The following is a 13,127-nucleotide window of genomic DNA, read 5'->3' as shown; positions in this document are numbered from 1 at the left end:
CAGAGACATGAAAAGTCGTGCTCTATGTGTGCACTACGTGAAATGCATCTGCTGCCAGGTATAACTGATTAGATTTAAAAAACAAAGCCCACCTCTGCCGGCTCCCTGACCCCCTGGGCCGAAGCGACGTGCAGGAAACGCCATTTGGCCTTCTGACAGCAGATTGGTCTCTCCTACTCCGCCCCCAACGCCTTCCTCCCCTCCCCCGCGTCGCTCGTCCCGTAGCCGCGTCGCCGGGGTGTTCCCGGGGCTCCGGGTGTCGCAGGCACCGACCCTGCGCCGCCCCCGCTCGGCGCCGGGGCCCCGGCTGCTCAGGTCTCCGCGGCCGCCGCGCTCCGCCCCGCGCGGGCAGAGGTAAGGCGGCGAGGTCGGCCTCCACCCCTGACTCCCTCCCTGCGCGCGAGACCGGGGTCGCGGCGGGCTCTCCGCACCTCTCAGCCCAACCCGGCCCTGGTTCCAGGCCTCTTCCTCCCTGCCCCTTCCCCTGGGGCTCGCCCTGCACTGGCTCCGCCCGGGGCGTCCCGGCGCCGGGTGTCCCCTGCTCGAGCAGCGGGCCGGCTTTTCCCGCCGGCCGGGCCGACCCGGGGACGCGCTCCGCCGGTGCCTGGCGCACGCCTGCGTCCTCGCAGCCCGGGCGTCGGGGCGCAGCTGGCGACGGGCGTCCGACTTGCCCCTGGGGCTGGAGCGCTGCCCGCTGTTGAGTTTTACGGTGACGGGCTTGGACACCTCGCTCAGCGACGTTTGCTGGGGCTTGCAGTCTGAGGGGCGCTTTCCCGAGACGTTGACATTGAGCTCGTGCTGGTGCCACTTGCGCTCCCGCTGACTCACATCTCCTAGTAGGGCCTCCTCAAGAAGAAAAGGAAAATGAGTTGCAACACAGAAATGAAAAAACAGCTAAGTACCTTTTTAACAAAAAGACTAAACGTATGTGTTAGAATATTAAATTTAATTTGATTCCTTTAAAAATCCAAAGGACTATCACCCCAGATGGGACTCGAACCCACAATCCCTGGCTTAGGAGGCCAGTGCCTTATCCATTAGGCCACTGGGGCTTCACGCAAACGGCGCCCGGTCACATGCCTCTTAAACTGTGACGCTGCGGGCTGCGTCATGACGTCAAACCCAGAAGATTCCAAACGCAAAAGCTGACCATACTCACGGAGAATGGTTGAGAGGAGCCCAGAGGCCTTTCTTACCTAAAATGAGGGTTAAAACCATCGGGTTTAAAACGTTTACGACCACGAAGGGACTCGAACCCTCAATCTTCTGATCCGAAGTCAGATGCCTTATCCATTAGGCCACGCGGTCTTCTCCTGTTAGTGCTTCTGCTAGAAAATATATTTGGTGACAATGAGACGCAGCGCTACCGGCGCACCTGTGGATTCATGGTGCCTGCGATTCTCGCTGTGACAACTGCGACAGTTTCTGCAGGAGTCACTGCACTACCACCTCCTAGGGGCGGCACCTGGATCTGTCCCCCCGCTTCCTTGGGCGTCCTGACCACGTGGCCTAATGGATAAGGCGTCTGACTTCGGATCAGAAGATTGAGGGTTCGAGTCCCTTCGTGGTCAGCTTCATTTTGGGCGAGCGCCGCGGGTTGCTCACTGCCCTACAGACTTCTGTGAACCTGACAGCGGTCCCCTTGAGTCAGCCTTCCGTTTGCCCTGGCGGAGGTTGTGCTGCTAGTGCTGCTGTCCGGCACTCAGTCTGGGCACGTGCGCCTGGAGGCTCTGTGGCGCCTTCTTGGCCTGCCCCAGTGGCTGAATGGATAAGCCAGGGCTTGGGGTTCGAGGCCCTCGTGGGTGGCATCGGGGATCCCTCTCAGGAACGTCTAAGTGCGAGGGCTGTGCCCGCCTCCGCGCGGCGCCCGACTCCTCTCCCGCAGCCCGAGTGCGTTTATTCATTTCTAGCTGCCCCGGGTCGGGAGCCTCAACACTCCACGGCCTCCATCTGGGGACTTTTCTACCCGGGAAGAAGGTGTGCGGCCAACTCTCTCGGCCACCCCTCGCCGGTGTGGAGGAACAGAGCAGAGCCCCTCTTGCCCAGTGGAGCCTACCTGGAGGCCGGGCTCCATTTGGAGCTTGGGGAAAGCTAAAAATGATGGGCACTACCCCAGGTGGGACTCGAACCCACAATCCCTGGCTTAGGAGGCCAGTGCCTTATCCATTAGGCCACTGGGGCCTGCGGCGCGTGCGGCCTGCCTCTCCTCTGATGTGCAGTGCGACCTTGCTTGGCCGGGCAGGTCGCAGTCGGGCCGGCCCGGAGCTGCGGGAGGCGAAGGGACCGCACCGGGCTGGGCCATCGCCACGCTCCGGCCCAGCCGCGGGCGCTCCTCGGAACCTGGGGGCCGCCTTGAAGTCGCCTGGAAAACCTGACCGTAGATGCGGGAAGACCGAGGGCGGTGGCGTTTCCTGACCATTTTTGTGTACCTCTAAAGAACTGATGCAAAAATCAAGAATTTTAGGAGAAGGTAGTGCGGGAAGTGAAAGAGAACAGACACGAGGCACGGACACGGAGTCCGTCGTGAGAACGCACCGATCCAGCCACAACAGGATCCCGTGTACTGTGCACACCTGTCACGTTACCAACAGGGTGCGTGGATGGCAGCCGGGCAGAGTTTTCACTCTAGTATTTTCTTTAAAACTGTAAGTCTAATATTCCTTAACACGCGCGCGCACACACACGCACGCACGGTGGGCCAAGGTGCACAGCCGTAATCCCAGGGACTCGGGAGGCTGAAGCAGGAGCATGGCAAGTTCGAAGGCAACCTGGGTAAATTAGGGAGACCCTGTTTCACAAGGAAATTAAGGATTGGGATGTAGTTTAATGAACCCAGAGTGTCTCTGGGTTCAACCCCAGAACCAGGGGTCAGGGAAGGACAAAACAAAAACCTTCAGCCAAGGACAAATGTGTAGTCCCATTGTGCCTACTTCCAGACTTTGCAGGGTAAACAGGACTTGAGCATATTCCTCTTTGCTTCTCTCTAAAACAGAGTCTGCAGAAACAGGTCTCCTTCCTCCCCTTACTAGAGCAAGAAGGAAGAATTTCGCCCATGTGGCTCCAGTCCACTGCCTTGAGGACTTCTGGCTGTGACTGCTGAGGTTTAAAGGCAGGCAGTAATCACAGGTCCTTAGGACGAGCTTCTCCTCCTGCCTGAGTTATGAACCTGCCACTTCCATCAAGACAGGGAACCTCCTGGCACCTGCAAGGCACCCTGTGCCTCCCCAAGTCAATGATCTCCTCCGTCATGCAAATCCTTCTCTGACTCTACCACCGAGCTACAGCCCCAGCCCCTGTGCATGTTCTATTTTTCTCATCACAAATGATTTTACTAGTTTTCAACTTCATATAAATGAAATTAACTGTAGTCTATAATTTTATGAGGTCTGGCCTCCTTCACTCAACATTGTCTTTGAAATTTCGTTTTTATGAATGGGCTCTGCTCTCTGTCCCCAGTCCATTTCCTTCGCTTTTAAAAAAAATAAAATCTTTAGAGATTGATGGACCTTTATTTATTTGTTTGCGGTGCTGAGAATCAAACCCAGTGCATCACACATGCTAGACAAGTGCGCTACCACTGAGCCACAACCCCAGTCCTTGCTTCGCTTCTTTACCTTTCCCTTCCCTCCTGTATATCCCAGGGTGTTTCTGGGTATCTTCACCTCCCACCAATGTCTTCTGAAGGCCTCTGGCTCTGTGCCATGCCCCAGGGTCTCTGCTTTCCCTCTGCTCCACCTAGCCAAGTATTCCCCAGGCTCTGCCTTGCCTCATTCTCAGCGGCTCTTGTCCATTCCCAAGACACTGCCTGTCTGTGTGGACCTTGGATCTCCCCACAGCAACTTCACTCCCAGCTCCAGGGCTCCATTCCCTCCCAGTCCTGCTTGCATACAGCCCCTTTTGACTGTTGTCTCCGTGCACAGCATAACCCCACCACACCCCTACTCCCACACCACCCAGGCCAACTTTCTGTCCCCCCTAATGCTCCAGCATCTGGCACTTCTCTCCAACCCGCTGTCACTGCCCCGTGTGAGGATGGATCATTACCTGCTGCCCCAGATCCACTGGCCAACCCTTGCCCACTCCCCCGCAGTCCTTCTTTGTCCTTTCACGAGCAGGTCAGTCATCTCCTGACAGCCTCTGGAGGGGTGAAGTCTAAGTGTGTTGGCTGTCCCATTGAAATCTGACGTCCATTTGGTGTGGCAGACTCATCTTTCACAGCAACTTGTGCCCTGGGTTCCTGAAGAACTGGGCCAGAAGTCACAGCTGTCCTTCCCTGATTGCTTGCTCAGTGCACTAAGCACTGGTCACTCATCTAGATGCCCTCCCCTTGCTTGCCTGGGCAGCTCTTGCCCTCCTTAGGGCCCATCTCAAGCACCTCAAGTACATCTTCTCTGACCCACCAGCCAGCTCTGCTCTCTGTCCCCAGTCCATTTGCTTCGCCTGTGTCATTGACTATGCTTTAGGTCATGTGACTGTTACAGGAACCACCTTTCTTTCTGTTTTGTCATCATCTGACACATGCCAATTCTCTGGAATGATGGACTTTAGTTCACTGCTGACTCCTCACCTCTCGTGGCATCTGGCATTCAGTTCTATTGAATTACTGAATGAATGTTGTATGTCCTGCATACAGACTCAGCCCCGAGGCTCCGAGTCCTATCTTCCACATCTGTAGTTTTTTAAAAATATTTTTTAGTTATAGTTGGACACAATACCTCCACTTCACTTAATTTACTTTTATGTGGTGCTGAGGATCAAACCCAGGGTCTCACAAGTGTGAGGCGAGCGCTCTACTGCTGAGCCACAACCCCAGCTCCACATCTTCTGTATTTTGCCAGTCACTTGTAAATGACTTACCCCCTAGTCTGGACTTACCTATATGAACGATGAGGTGCCTACTCAAGTGTATATACTACTATAGTTCATTACCTTACACTTGGAGCATCATGATCTGGTATTTATCAAATGAGAGAACCGCATCAAAATAATATAGAGCATTTGAAGAACTTCATACATACCAGAATAATCCACCACTGTTACATTAGCCTAGGTCCCTAGCCTGGGTGCTTGTTCCCACACCCACAGGACTGCAAAAGTCTCTTTTCAATTCCAGTAAACTCTTCCTGCCTCTAAAGCCCACTGCCAATTTAATATACACCTAATACGCAATACTCACTCGAATTCTTAGTGGCTCCCTGTTACCTATTGTTTCACGAAATCCAAACCCTACCATGGTCAGGCATGGTGGTGCACACCTGTAATCCCAGCAACTCAGGAAGCTGAGGCAGGAGATCTCAAGTTTGAGACCAGCCTGGGCAATTTAATGAGACCCTGTTTCAAAAAAAGGTTGGGGTGGCTGGAGATGTAGCTCAGGGTAAAATGCCCTTGGTTCAATCACTAGTACTGCCCCAAATTAACAATTTACCTTGAGTTCCGGGCTCTCTAATAGAGCCTCTGCCTTTCTAGATGGACTTCCGACAAGCCCCTGCAGGAATCTGCCATTCAGTACCAATGGCTTCCTTGTCACATCCTGCACCTTAGCTCTTCTGTCTCCTGGATTTACACTTTTCCTTTCAAATAGCATATAATACTCCCTCTCTACTGATTGAAATCCTATACCTTTTTCAAGTCCTAGCTCAAATGCCCTTCTGCCTAGTTGTGTGTTCCTTGATGGAAGACCCAGAGCCCTCTGTTCTCTAGCAGTAAGCTGTGAAATCATCAGCGCTGAGGCAGTGATAGTGGGGTAGATTTCAGGTGAGAGAAAAGGTCAGTGTCTTGTCTTGAAGCATTCTGACAGGCAAGGCCCACTGAGCTTAACAAGTTTACTGCAAGCCAGGTGTACACCTGTAATCCCAGTGGCTCGGGAGGCTGAGGCAGGAAGATTGAGAATTCAAAGCCAGCCTCAATAACTTAGCAAGGCCCTAAGCAATGCAGAGAGTTCCTGTCTCTAATAAAATACAAAAAGGGGCTGGGGATGTGGTTCAGTGGTTAAGTATCCCCAGGTTCAATTCCTGGTATCAAAAAAAACCAAAATTTATTGCAGTTAGTAATACAGTCAATGGGTAACTATGGTTTAACAACGTGGTAATGGTATATGAAGACCTGCAACCAGTGCCTGAAGCCCTCATTCCAAATGAATACTCTCTTAACGGTTCCAATGTTAACAGCAAAGAAGATAAAGAAAACGAATATCCTCATGGCGTTACAGGTCTCTCAGCTGCAGCTGCTCCAACGCCCTGAAGAGTGGATGCTGGAGGGATTTCAGTCCATGTCTACCCTCCTGCTTGTCTTTATGGCAGAATTTATTCTCTTTTGTCTCAGCCTTTCCCGATTCATGTTTTCTATCCTGAAAACAAAAAGACCACAATGAGACCCAAATGCCCAATCAGTGCCTTTCAAAGTGGTAGGAATGGTGGGAAGCTGAGTGGGAGGGAGAATAGCCCGGTCACCAGGTGCAGATGCACACCCCGTCCAGGGTGAGTCCCTGCCCCTCCTGCAGATTCTCCATGCCTGCTCGGGCCTCTTGAACTTCATCCTGCCTCCTTTCTTTCCTGTGCAGCTCTTGCCTACATGAATCAGTCTACACAACCTAGGGCATCTTCTGGTACCTGATTCTCTGAAGTTGAGCATCTTCTTTGGATGGCTCCTTGGGCATCTGGCTGGCCTCTGCGATCATATCTCGAATTTTCTGTAGGCAATCTGCCAGATTCCGGAACTGATAGCGGCTGCTTTCGGAGGTGAGTATCAACTCTCCTTCCCTGTTGATCTTATTTTTATGCTGAAAGAACAAAAGGAAAAAGTGGACTTCTGCAGAGTAAAGGTTTAGAAGCCGCTGAGGAATCTGCAGGGAAATAAAGGGAGAGTGGTTACCTTGAGCGCAATCTTCTGCCTCACAGGCTCTGCAATCCAGTCAGCTGTGGCCAAATGGAATCTGACTTCAGCCTTGGAATTCACTGCGGATGAAAGAAAGGAGTAGTGGTCACTGAGACTTGGGAAGATGAGGCACCCAGGGGACCAGTGACTATCCTGGAACCAAGGGAAGCCAGATACCCAGCCATGCATGTGCTGGCCTTTGTCGAAGTTGGCCATGGAACGAGCCCGCAAAGGCAGTGAAGCTCTTCAGGACAAAAAACCTTCTGGTAACTATCCATGCAATGCTTCTCTTCCAGTTTTACTGGCTTCAGTAAAGAATGGGGGGAATGGGTTCCACAAGAATGAAGGAAACCTGTCTTGGAGCTGGCTGCCAGCTCACACTGTGAGTTCTCTTTGTTTAGCTTCACAAGCCAATCCTACTCCTAGCAAGCCATAGCTGACAGCCTGAGAATCAGACCACATTCAAAAGGATAAAGAGGATTGTTATAAGCTGGTGGTATTTAAGCTTTGGCTGAAAAAATCCCTTTATTCCACATGAATGTAAAAACAGCTCCCTCTTCAATCCCCTCTCCCAGCTAAGTTTTAAAGCAACAGAAAACACCAAGGTGCCTGTACCTTTGTTTACATTCTGCCCGCCGGGACCACTACTCCGACAGTAAGATATCGTCAAGCGATCTATAAAATGAAAGGATGCACACCCAAAGGGTTATCCCATGGCCAAATGTACAGACTGCTAATTATCAACGTAACTGTCCTTATTACACATCTCTTTCAATCACACAAGGCACACACAAATGTAGCATTCAGGCCAGTAAAGCTGTAGAGTATTTATAGATGTCAAAACTGAAATAAAGGGCAAGTACTTCCCCAAGGTCATATAGACAGCAGAGAAATAAAATTATGACTGGGTTCTGGGCTGTCCTCTTCTGGTCTAGCACATTCCACCAGATCCTTCTGCCCTATTTATTTGCTGTTTGTTTAAAGTTTGAACTTTCAAAAGTTCAAACTTACAGACAAGTTCAAGTATCTCAAAGTGTGGTGGACAAGGAATCCCCATGGACTGTAAGCTTCAGGAGGGCAGGACTGTGTCTGACTCATTGTGTGTTCCCAGAGCCTAGGTCACGGTCAGTGCTAAAAACATTTGCGGGAGGAATGAGGACTTGGTCTGGAGATGGGAGCCCTCACTTTGAACACTTACATAGCCACTGTGTGATGTTAGCAAAGTCCCACTGCTTCTCTGGGTTTTGGTTTTGTTTACTTTTAGTCTATAAGTTTTTTCCTTCCACTTTTATAATTAATGAAAACAGCCTAGCAGTAGCTAGGTAGTGAAGGCATGGTGGTGGGAAGGTTTCAGAAGACAAGCTGTGAACCGAAAGAGGTCTGGTGGTGAAGCACTGTGGCACCATGGGGGCAGGTGCAGTGCTCTGTGGGCAGTGATGCCCCATCTCAGAACTGCTGCTGAGGGGCCTTCCTCATTTGGAAAAAAAAAAAAAAAGAATTAAATCCTTGTTCTGATCAGGTAACAAATGGTCAAGGGAATGATTCTACCACGGGGCCCTGCAACCTAGCATGGAAACCCACCAGCCACCTGGGCCAGGACGAGAGCAGCAGTCTGCCTTTGCAGGAACAGTATGTGGTGAAGTCCTCCCAGAACAAGAGAGTATGGGAGGCCAGGAAGGAGTTGCTCAAGGCCACTGCCCACTGGGAAGCTGTCTATCTTCCTGGGAAGGCTGCACGAGACACTTCTCTGCCTCCAGTTCTGTTGATACATGGCTTTCCACTCCCTCCCCTCCACGCACTCTCTAGGGCTGAGCTGTGAGCTGTAAACCACTTTGTTGCGGCTCCTCACCCACAGGTGTCCTATCCCATGTGTTGCAGTCTCTGGCCTCTCTGCTTTAGTGTCAGAGGAACCCCAAACCTTTGGCTACTCTCCCTTTCACTGTTTGTGGGAGGCATAGCTCTCTGACTCTAAAGGCTCACTTTGCCAGGCCCTATGCCTACAGGTACAGAATTCTGAAGTTATGCATGTACTCTACCACTGAGCCACTTCTCTAGCCTGGTATCCAGGTCTTTGAGATATACACACACATGCACACTCAGATAAACAGATACAAATACACAAATGTAAATACATATGTGAAAGAAAACTGGCAGCTTTTAAGCTCCCCTGTACCTTCTTATTCCCACAAAAATCAACTCATTTACTGTAAAAACTTCTATATCATGAGCACATCAGGAGGTCTGCATCTGCGGGCATACTGGGTGGTACTCCACGAGTGGTTGCACTGTCGCTCATATGCTGTTTTAAACAATGCTAGAGACTTCACTTTTACACGCCCAGAATTTTTTTTTTTTTACTCTTCATTTCTTGGGATTTTTTATTTATTTTTATTAGTTGCACATGACAGTACAATGATCTTGACATTTCATATATTTCAGTCAAATGGGGTATAATTTCTCATTTTTCTGATTGTACAGGTTGCAGAATCACATTGGTCATACAGTCACATATATACATACAGCAATAATAATGTCTATTTTATTTTATTTTTTTAAATAAACTTAAATTGGGCTGGTGAGATCTGGAAGGAACATGTGAGGGGTGGGAAATGTCTTTTTTTTGTTGTTGTTCCTATTGTGCTCGGGATCAAACCTGGGGCCTCACACAGGCTAGGCCGACACTCTACAACTAAGCTACACCCCAGCCTGAAATGACTGGTTTGTTTTTTTTTTTGGGGGGGGGGTCAGGGCAGTATTGGAGATTAAACCCAGGGCTTCATACATGGTAAGCAAGCACTGAACTATATCCCCAGCCCTTTTATTTTATTTAATTTCAAGTTAGGGTTTCAAAATAAAAGGACTTGAACTTGCAATCCTCCTGCCTCACTCAGCCTCCCAAGTAAAGGATTATAGTCATAAGTTACTGAGCTTGGCTTAAAATGGCTGATTTTTACTAAAACAAAACCACTTACCTAGTGGGATGTCATTGCTGGCTTGCTTTGCATCATCCTGTAATGTAATATACACAGGTCACGTGGCTATCACCTGCTGGGTGACTCTTAGCTGGTCCAGAGCAATAAAAGAAATGATGGAAATCCACAGTGCAAATGTAATATGTCACTATTTTCATTTCCCCAGCAAAATCATCACATCAGAGTAACAGAAAAAGGATCCCCCAGTCTCCAGAGGCACTAACTCAGAAACACCCCTCTGCGAAAACAGAACTGGTGTCTCTAAGCCATTCCTAGAGCTAGTGCCTTAGATAGTACAGGCACCATCAAGGGCCTGGCTCCTGCAGTGTGTGGAGGAAGCCTCCGTGTATATGTTTCAGGAGATTTCCAAGGCAACACTCTCTGCCAACCCAGAGAACAACCCTGGTGGACCACTCTGTTCCCCATATGAGACTCACATGTGAGTGGGCCCACCTTGAACAGGACTTCAGGGTTCAGGTCAGCCTGAACTACTCTGCCCCAGGCCTTCTCACCTGCCTCTCCTGAAGCTCTTCCTCTGGCAGCAATACCCTTTAGCCTTCAATCTTTGGGTCCACAAGGTTCAGCATAAATACCACCAGCTCTGAGGCTTTTCTGACCCTCTAAGACAAAAGTATCCTTACCTGTAACCCCTGCTGACTGCCTTTATTCCCTTTATCTTAGAATTATTTGGAGATGAAACCCTTAGCCTGCTTACCTCTCCCCAGACCTGAAAACCATGGGCCACACCCTCTTTCCTGAAGCTTGCTCTTCCTCTTTCTCCGGAGATACCCTCTCCAGGTTTTCCTCTAGCTTCCCTGAGCCTCTTTCTCACTCTACTTTGCTAGGTTTTTGCAACTTTTAAACACTGATATGACCCTGAAATGCTTCTTCCTCTTTCTTCATCCCATCTGTGTTGCTGATTCCCAACTTTCTGGCTCAAATCCACCTCTTTGCTTAACTCTAGTCCCATGTCCCAGCAGCTACTCTGATGCCTAATGGTTGCCTCAAACCTCAGGCCTCCTCCCAGGGGACTTCCCTCTAACAATCTGAAGTAGTCCTGAATTTTTTCTACTATAGCACACTGGCCAATTCTTTTTTTTATCTTCTGATATTTTCCCGATTTGCTAACTGTTTACTGCTTTTACTAGAACACAGGCTCCACCAGGCAGGGATCTTGTCTATCATGGCTGCATCTGCTATGCTTGAAACAGTAAGTACACGATAAACTTTTTGTTGAATGAAAGGACAAATGACTGTTTTTATACTCTCTCATGCTAATATAATAGCAAGTCAATGCTTCCATTGCCCCAGGCTTTAGACTTCAATTTCACTTATTACTTCTCAGATCCAATCCATTAGCAAATCCTATGGCTTTCCCTTCAAAATATATTTAGGATCTGACCAATTCTCAAGATTCCTATTGCTTCCACATTGCTTATCCTCTTGTCTATATTAGTGCCATCTTCTAGTCTACTCTCTGTAAGGCTCTACAAGTGATCCTGGTAAAATTAAGGTGCATCATTCCAATCTTCTGCTTCAAACTCTCCAACAGGTCTCTATTACATTCAGCGGAAAGTTGAGGCCAATAAGCCCTAATCACAGGCCTTTCCCCAACCATCCTTCTCCTCTTTAGCTTTACTTCTTCTGAATGTCCTGTTCAGCTACACTGCTCCAACATACTACTGCCTTAAATGGGTTGCACTTACTGTTCCCTCTGTCTGGGATGTTTGCCTCCCCAGTATTCTCATGGCTCATTGTCTTGTTTCTTCCAGGTCTTTACTCGAATGTCACCTCTTCACTGAGGCCTTTCCAGACCACCCTAATTAAAACTGCAACCTCTGGTGCTCTCTCTTCCTTTGGGCTTTACTTTCTCCAGATACCATATCATACATTCTAAATTAATTATTATTTTTTTTGCCTGTCTCCCTCCAGTAGACTATAAACACCACAGCATTCGGATTTTTGTTTTGTTTACTACTCTATGCCCTGGTCTAGCCAGTGCAGCACAGCACCTTCCCAATAAGTTTGCTGGATGAGTGAGTGAATGAAAGAAAGAAAGAAACTGCATTATCTTGCAGTGCTGTAGGTGCTAGCTCAACAGAACCAGGTGGGTTCCATCGTTCTGGCATGTGCAGTACCTGCAAACAATGAGCTAAATAAATGGATCCTGAAGGACCAAACGGGAAACGCTGTTTCCTCTGCCGTGTTGGGGTTACTAGAGGCAATGGGCCATGCAACGTTCCAAATTGGTAGTAAAGAACTTGCCAGAATCGGTCTTTACTGTCCACTTGGGAGGGCCAGAATGCCCACATTTCCCTTGGGACACGAATTTGAGCCCGAGGACTGGAAAACAAACGCGGAAAAGCTGGTGGTCTCAAAGCAGTGGGTCTAGCCTGCTACCCCTGAGCCCGCGCAGCCGGGGTCACAGCCGGCGCCACTACACCTCTGCAGTCCCAGGCCCCGGTGATCGGCCAACCAGTCTCCTCCCGCGGCGACCCTTCGTAGCCCCGCGGCCGGCCAATGGGCTCCCGGCCTCCTGACGTCACCCAGCTGCGGGAGGAAACGCCCCTTCCGTCCGGCCCTTCCCGGCTCACCGGGACCCTCCAAGCGGTGTCCGAACCCTTAGAGTCAGGGTAGAGCTTGTCCAAGCTGTAGATGCTCTGGAACTCGGTGCCGTCTACCTGCTTGTGTAGAGTCCGGCACGGGAAGCGCGCGGGCGGCGGGAGCAGCCAGGCTCCAGTTCGGCTCAGGGCCCAGCGCAGGACCCAGGCGGTCGCCATGTTCGGCCTCTGGGCAGCTTCCGGCGTGCGCGCTCCCCCCGCGGTCCGCAAGATTACGCTGCTCTTCGGACTTAAGGTTCCGCGCAGCCTCTAGGACCCGCCTCCCGGAGGCGACGAACTACGTACCCGGCTGTGCTTCTGAGGAGGCCTGGTTGACACGGAGCAGATGTCGGCCAGACCCCCAAGGGAGCCGCCCAGCAAACAGACCAAAAAAACAAACAAAAAAAACACAACACAACCGGATTCGTGTTGTTCCCCAGAAGCCCTGTGTCGGTATCTTGAGGTCAAATGAAACACACCAGTGAGGTTTCCCTGCACCGCCTGGGTCACCGCCCACCGCCGGCCGCGCGCCCCGCATCCCTCTATTCTGCTCTGACTTATCATTTTTTTAAAATCACCAAGTCTTATTTTTCTAATGTAACTGCCTGTCTGTTGCCAGAAGGTAAGCTCCAGGAGGGTGCTGGCTCCCTGCTGTATTCCCAGCACCCAGAACATGGCACGG

At 50.3% G+C, this 13,127-nt stretch overlaps 1 protein-coding gene, 3 long non-coding RNA genes and 4 other non-coding genes across 9 annotated transcripts in view; 4 read left to right on the top strand and 4 right to left on the bottom strand.

Moving 5' to 3' along the window:
* Nucleotides 1–215: 215 nt before the first annotated feature.
* LOC124096076 (uncharacterized) lies at nucleotides 216–7,473 on the top strand. The gene is made up of 2 exons (XR_009227262.1): nucleotides 216–354; nucleotides 6,560–7,473. It is a non-coding gene; the product is annotated as an uncharacterized LOC124096076 (long non-coding RNA).
* Trnar-ccu (transfer RNA arginine (anticodon CCU)) lies at nucleotides 980–1,052 on the bottom strand. Its single transcript has one exon. It is a non-coding gene; the product is annotated as a tRNA-Arg (tRNA).
* Trnar-ucg (transfer RNA arginine (anticodon UCG)) lies at nucleotides 1,236–1,308 on the bottom strand. The gene has a single exon. It is a non-coding gene; the product is annotated as a tRNA-Arg (tRNA).
* Nucleotides 1,387–3,501, top strand: LOC124096077 (uncharacterized). The gene is made up of 2 exons (XR_009227263.1): nucleotides 1,387–2,592; nucleotides 2,993–3,501. It is a non-coding gene; the product is annotated as an uncharacterized LOC124096077 (long non-coding RNA).
* Trnar-ucg (transfer RNA arginine (anticodon UCG)) lies at nucleotides 1,499–1,571 on the top strand. The gene has a single exon. It is a non-coding gene; the product is annotated as a tRNA-Arg (tRNA).
* Nucleotides 2,109–2,181, bottom strand: Trnar-ccu (transfer RNA arginine (anticodon CCU)). Its single transcript has one exon. It is a non-coding gene; the product is annotated as a tRNA-Arg (tRNA).
* On the bottom strand, nucleotides 6,018–12,665 carry Mrpl58 (mitochondrial ribosomal protein L58). 2 transcript variants are annotated; one of them, XM_046449617.2, is made up of 6 exons: nucleotides 12,527–12,665; nucleotides 9,846–9,882; nucleotides 7,489–7,548; nucleotides 6,871–6,953; nucleotides 6,609–6,778; nucleotides 6,018–6,346 (listed from the first exon to the last, which is right to left on the bottom strand). In XM_046449617.2, exons 1-6 carry the CDS (start codon nucleotides 12,623–12,625, stop codon nucleotides 6,262–6,264), a joined length of 534 nt encoding a protein of 177 aa, XP_046305573.1. In that variant the 5' UTR covers nucleotides 12,626–12,665; the 3' UTR covers nucleotides 6,018–6,261. The 2 variants fall into 2 exon arrangements, with proteins under 2 accessions (XP_046305573.1, XP_046305572.1); XM_046449616.1 differs by having other exon boundaries at nucleotides 12,440–12,657.
* Nucleotides 12,648–13,127, top strand: part of LOC124096075 (uncharacterized) — a 17,404-nt gene continuing 16,924 nt past the window's right edge. The window contains exon 1 of the long non-coding RNA XR_009227257.1: nucleotides 12,648–13,067. This is a non-coding gene — a long non-coding RNA (uncharacterized LOC124096075). The remainder of the gene's footprint in view (nucleotides 13,068–13,127) is intronic.

Source organism: Marmota monax, unplaced genomic scaffold (assembly GCF_021218885.2).
Source record: "Marmota monax isolate L192 unplaced genomic scaffold, Marmota_monax_Labrador192_F-V1.1 WCK01_AAM20220418_F8-fsc00292, whole genome shotgun sequence".
NCBI lineage: Eukaryota > Metazoa > Chordata > Mammalia > Rodentia > Sciuridae > Marmota > Marmota monax.
The sequence above is the reverse complement of the archived record's forward strand: the minus strand, read 5'-3'. Positions and strand labels throughout refer to the sequence as shown.